The sequence below is a fragment of the Tauraco erythrolophus genome, chromosome 1, assembly GCF_009769465.1.
Source record: "Tauraco erythrolophus isolate bTauEry1 chromosome 1, bTauEry1.pri, whole genome shotgun sequence".
NCBI lineage: Eukaryota > Metazoa > Chordata > Aves > Musophagiformes > Musophagidae > Tauraco > Tauraco erythrolophus.
The window spans coordinates 106,327,472-106,333,194 of record NC_141465.1 but is presented as its reverse complement, the minus strand read 5'-3'; the positions used below and the strand labels follow the sequence as shown (position 1 = coordinate 106,333,194).

At 42.4% G+C, this 5,723-nt stretch overlaps 1 protein-coding gene across 1 annotated transcript; it reads left to right on the top strand.

Annotated features, from left to right (window-relative positions):
• The first annotated feature begins 517 nt into the window (after window positions 1-517).
• On the top strand, window positions 518-5,441 carry C1H13orf42 (chromosome 1 C13orf42 homolog). The gene is made up of 3 exons (XM_086612172.1): window positions 518-931; window positions 4,221-4,368; window positions 5,200-5,441. The coding sequence occupies exons 1-3, from the start codon at window positions 518-520 to the stop codon at window positions 5,439-5,441; spliced, it is 804 nt and encodes a 267-aa protein (XP_086468298.1).
• The last annotated feature ends 282 nt before the right edge of the window (window positions 5,442-5,723 follow it).

Here is a 5,723-nt window from a genome sequence, read left to right as displayed (position 1 = left end):
AGACCTGCCGGGCTTCCTCCTGCGCACCCCGGGCAGGCGGATGGATGCTGGGCGGAGAGCGGGAGCGGTTCAGCACCACGGTCAGCGGCCGGCGGCCGGCGGCAGCGGGCGGTGACCGGCAGCGCGCGGACGGAGCAGCGCGGAGGAGGCGCGGGAGAGGGAATTCCTGCCTCCATGCTGGCTGTTTTTGTGGGGAGCGGCAGTCAAGTAAAAGGGCAAAGCATGATATTTGACTTGCTGTACTGTATTTTAAACGGAGGAAAGGACGAAGCTGTTGCACTGACACGGACGGAATAGAAAACACGCTTCTGCGCTACCGTCGTGCTCTTCACGATGTATTAGACTGAACGCAATCTGTGCAGCAACAGGGTTGTTGTTTTTTTTTTTTCTCCTCATTACAGTAAGTGGCAAAATTTCTGTCTGCGGAGGGCAAGAGTAACAGCTGCTGATTCCCAGATCTAGGGTTAAATTAAGAAGCTGAAAGAGAAAAGGTATAAACGGGAGGAAGTGACACACTATGTTCAAAAAGATCCATTCTATATTTCACCCCAACTCCCACCGAAGAAATGTGACAGATGACATCCCTTACTGTGACAGCACAGGTTCTGCTGTGAGACTGATCCGCAGCACTTCTATGTACGTCCTTGGAGGTGAGCAGGAAAAAGTTAGTGAATCACTAAAAAAATGCAAAAGTACAAGCAGCATCGACTCTTGCTTCCAGCCAAAAGAGGAAGATGGAGACTGGGTGTACTCAAAGACACAGGACTGTTTGAAGTACTTACAGGATCTGTTAGCCTTGAGGAAAAAATATCTTGACAACATCAATAACTTGAAATCCATGCATATGGCTGCAGATTCCCCAACGTCCACAAAATCATCTGAAACTGGAAAGAAGTCATTTCTTCCACTTCCTTCCAAAGAGTCTTCTAAGGTAATTCTGAAGAACTTTTGCCATGTGCTTGGTCTTAAGCCATGAAGCAGTTAGCTCTATGACCTATGTTGATTTTCTGCTGGTTGTCTTTTCACTGTTACATCATTTGAAATGCTCCTAAATACCTTAAGATTCTTCCTGAGTAGTGTGAAATTAAGTATGAATGACTAGTCATGGAAAGAAATGTATGTTTTTTGGAGGGAAGGGAAAATAGGAGAAGGAAAGAGGTATGGGAAGTATCTGAAAACATGTTTTGAAAGAGCGAGCTGTTCTCTTGGTGCTCTGACAGGGTACTTAAGTACCTCAGAATTCTCCACTATGGTTATTTATAGCTGTTAAAGACTGACAAGCACAGTAATCCCTAAGTTTACTGGCAGGCTTTTTATTGGCATAAAATTACATCCACAAAATAATTATAAATTCATTGAAACAAATAGAATTTTTTTCTGACTGGTCAGATCATTTGTCAGTGCTACATTTAACATCAGTGCAAGCTCTACTGATAGGCTGTAGGGCATGAGGAATTCTTAAGGGTTCCTTTCTCTTTAATTAAAAAGTTGTCAGGTCATTTTGAAATGGTATCATTCCTCATCTTTTACTGTAATGATACCACAAAACCAAAACTGAAATATCATCTTTGGTGTAGTCTATTTCTATGTACCCTAGAGAGAAAAGCATTGCCAAGCTCCATCCTGGTTGTAGTTTATAGATTGTATGTCTCTAGATGGCTCAGTCATTAATATGACTCTGGACCTGATTCAGTGAGGGCAAAGGAAAGGATTGCAGCAATTGAGGTGATCTGTTTAGGAAACACGACTACAAAGATGACTTTGGCAGCAGACTCACAGATTACCCAGTGCAGTCTTTAAACTGGGTACTAGTGGGGATGGTGAGAAGAAGGGATGTATGGCTGACTTACTGATTAGGCCAGGTAGACTTCACCAAAAAGTTATTGCCACATTTAGATGTTCTGTCACAGCAAAATGTCAGAGTGGCTAAAGCCGAGCTCTGTTGCAGGCGTTGCTTAACCAAAGGACAAGACTCGTGTTTAGGCCCATGTACCACATTTTTAGATTTTACATTTTGATCGAATACCCATTTGGTCTGTGGGAATATTTCGTTTGGCTTTATTGGGCTTTATGTCATCTTTTTAATGCTTTGAACGGTGACTCTCAGAAGCTACAAATAATAGTAGGAAACAATACTCAGCTCAGTGGGCTGGAGAAGACAGATTTTATAAAGACATTACTATTTAGGGCCAGAGAAACATCCAAAGAGAATGACTGAGATATAAGGAGAGTGGCCCGGTAGTTCTGGATGCCAAAAGATAAATCTCAACACTATAGATACAGTCTGTGAACTGACTTTGTGCACTGTCACACAAAGATTCATTGAGGCAACGGAGATTTTACAGCATGACAGCTCGCTGATGAGCTGAGCAGTGATGTAGTGGAGCAGTACATGAGTAACCATCAGCCAGGTGGGAAAAAATGATTGCAAAAGGATACTAAAGAGGCTGGGAGATAGATTCTGCACAACTAAGCTTCATGCAGGTCTGTGAATTTCTGAGATTTGCCACTGAAAATGCCACCTAAGAAAAAATGCCAAATCTTAACTTGGATTGGCAAACAAGTGAATCTCCCACAGGCTGAGGCTAAGAGTGCTGTCATCTGACTGTGGCCAGCTAGCTCTTACATACGAACAGCCTTGGTACTGGCTGGCATGCTATCTCCATGAGCTGTACCCTTAGGAACAGACAGGAACCTCAGTAGGATATACCATCCATATGAGTCATTCTTGCCAACACAAATGGCAGGGTCACAGTCACACAGCCCTGGCTTTGCAAAAATTAGGGAAAGGTCAAGAAAACTTCTAGAATAGCCATAATACTCTGCTTCCTAACTGCAAATTTTATGTTCATAGATTGCAAGGTTTGTCTTATAAACAGGCTTGAATGGTGTTGTCCCTAACTCTCTGTTTGTGTTAAATTACCTGTCAGTGGAAATTCATTTCTTTCTCCTACCTGCTGCATGATTCTTGGGCAGGTACTTTGTCCAGACAACCCTGTCCTCATGAGAGATTTAATCCAAAGATCCTTGGGGTCCAGACTACAGGCTGGCTATGGATTCCAAATTTGCCAACTGAGTCTAAGAAGAGAGAAGAATAGAGAGGTGTGTCAGATGCTGGAAGTACATAGGCATTTCTTTAAAATGTCTTTTAACCAATAAGGGTTTAGTCATAACAGCAGTCACTATTTTCAGTAGATGTGTGGTAGCAGTTATCTTTTAGCACTTGTGAGGATGCCAATCGACTCAATGTCAGGGGAGGAATAAGCTAGCTCATCTCTCTACCTCCACAGAATGCGGAGCAAGCTGATCCTTCAGATGTGATCCAGCATGTACCTTTTGCTTGCATGTTTGAAATCCAAGGTAGTATTTTTCTGACTTGGTATTGCTGCCTGGCAATACATCTAGCTGGGACTGGCAGGGAAAATATACAGCCCGTTATTAGGTAGAGCCTGGCAGGAAGTATTCATCCCACATGGACCTACAGAATTGCCAACTAAGGCTTTATGACTGCTTCAGCATTTACAGACAGGCATTTGCTTTTTTATCAAGACAGGCTCCTAATTTTAAACCCTGTGGCTTTCCTGTGGGAATTATCACAGTGTTGAATGACTCATATTTTAGCACACACAGTCCTTTTCCATCTCAAAAAGACTTTGCAATTTAGATCTGGATTCATTTCTCCTAACCCAGGCATTTTAATAAGATGCTTAAATTAGTAACCAAGTTACCCCACAATCCCTTTGCAGCTAAAAGAGCTGCCTGCAGAGGGGAATTCAGCCTACCTAAGGCCTGATTCATCTTCTGAAGGTACTCGAGCCCTGCATTAATTACAGAACGAGCCCTGCATGACTACATTTCTAATGTGTGTCTCATTACATGCCTACTGCTAGGTAGAATAAATTTGGCCAGAAAGCCCAGCTGTCACTTTACCACCTAATTAAATAGCCTGATATGGGGATTCTGAGAGATTTTCTAACACCTGGCTAGCCAGTGCCAGATGTTTGGTGTTGAGCATGTAACAAGATGGACATTATTAGACTGCTGTCCTGCTTTCTTTGATGACTACAAACTGTGGAGTAATCTGGGCCTGTGTCCTTTCCTGACAGCTTGAAGTATGGAATCAAATACAATTTTTGCAGCTTCCTTATCTAGTTTGCTTATAAGAAGTCATTATGCCCAACCCTTAGCTAACTCTTTTTTCCCCTCTATCTGATCAACAGGCATGCGTGGAGAGAAAAGGCCCACAGCCCAGTTCAGATGTAAGAGAAGCAATAGCTTTCTTTGACTCAGTTATTGCAGACCTGGATTCAGAGAGATGGCGGAGAGTTCCTGACGTGGATCTGCCAAATGCAGATGTTGATTTTGATGGTGCAGTATAAACCAGCTGAAATATGATTACTTTTGGTGTGCAGAGTGTAGAGGGAGGGGTGGCATTGCAAGACCATGTTTGCTTATTTAATAGACACAGTTTTCCTCCCAAATCTGTTTTGCTTCCCAAATCTAGGACCGTTACATGCAGTATATGAAACTACAGCAATACATTGTTTATTCCCCATTGAAGGGATGCGACTATTTCATGTGTGGCCATTACACAAGCAAATGTAGCATGTATAGTGCTGGAATAGTGCTTGCCTTCTGCCCAAGGCTGAATTCCACCCTTGCCTCTCTACCTTGAGCTGTCTTCGGAGGATAGCTATAAAAAATATTAAGATAACTTTTTTTTCAACTGGTTTTCAGTCTTCTCATTGAGAAATAGCTGGATGTTTTCTCTCCAACTAGGAAAGAGAAGTCATTTAGGGATTAGGCTAAATAATGATATGTTTCTATCAGAAAGGATGGCATTGCCCAACTAAATAAAGTTGTCCCCATCTGAACTCATCATCTATCCTGTATAATCAGTGAAGAGAAACAGACACTTCTTTCCTTTGACTTAGGCTAGGGTGGATATCTGAAACAGGTCAGATTAGCTGTGCCCTAAAAGTGTGTATAAAAGGACTAGCTCTGACATATGTATTTACGCTGCAGATATTGAAATACTAGATAAGATGAATCCCAGCCTAAGCAACACCCTGCAGTGAAACCAGGTTGGTTTCTCAGCATTACCTCCAGGAAGGATCCTGCAGGCACTCTGTTCTCTCACTGTGCATGTAAAAATATCACTGGCAAACTGTTAACATCAGGTTATCTTCTGTCTTTCAGTTGCTACCAGCACAAGTGAACACAGTTTACATTCAAACTGGATCCTTCGTGCTCCCCGGAGATACTCACAAGATACTGCCCAAGCAGCAAAGGCTGCAAACCAGTCTCAAAGAAACAGCCAGCGGAGAACCACTGGCTCTAGGAAGAGGTTGGAAAGACATCCCATGTACTTGCCCAAAGCTGTGGAAGGGGCATATAGCACTTTAAAATTTAAGCCCAAAACACGTAAGAAAGAATATTGAAAGAATATTCCCTTTTCAACTGAAGATAGAATATTTGAAACAGGACATGTAAGACTTGCTGCTTTTTTTTTTTTTTTAACCTCTGATCCGACTCCAACACTCTAGAAGTGACATGTGCAGTCACTGAATGTTCTTTGTGCGGGACATATTTTAAGCCATGGATATTCCAACGTTGTACTCATATGAGGATTTAACTCATTGAGTTCATTGTGCCTAACAGTACTGCTTTGTCATTCAGCTTGCGGGGAACTCCAACTTGGCAAACCTTCTTTCTAGTGCTTT

Coding starts and splice junctions, on each gene's coding strand:
- C1H13orf42 (XM_086612172.1), top strand. CDS start 518: ATGTTCAAAAAGATCCATTCTATATTTCACCCCAACTCCCACCGAAGA. Junction 932..4,220: donor CTTCCAAAGAGTCTTCTAAG/GTAATTCTGAAG, acceptor TCTGATCAACAG/GCATGCGTGGAGAGAAAAGG. Junction 4,369..5,199: donor TGCAGATGTTGATTTTGATG/GTGCAGTATAAA, acceptor TCTGTCTTTCAG/TTGCTACCAGCACAAGTGAA.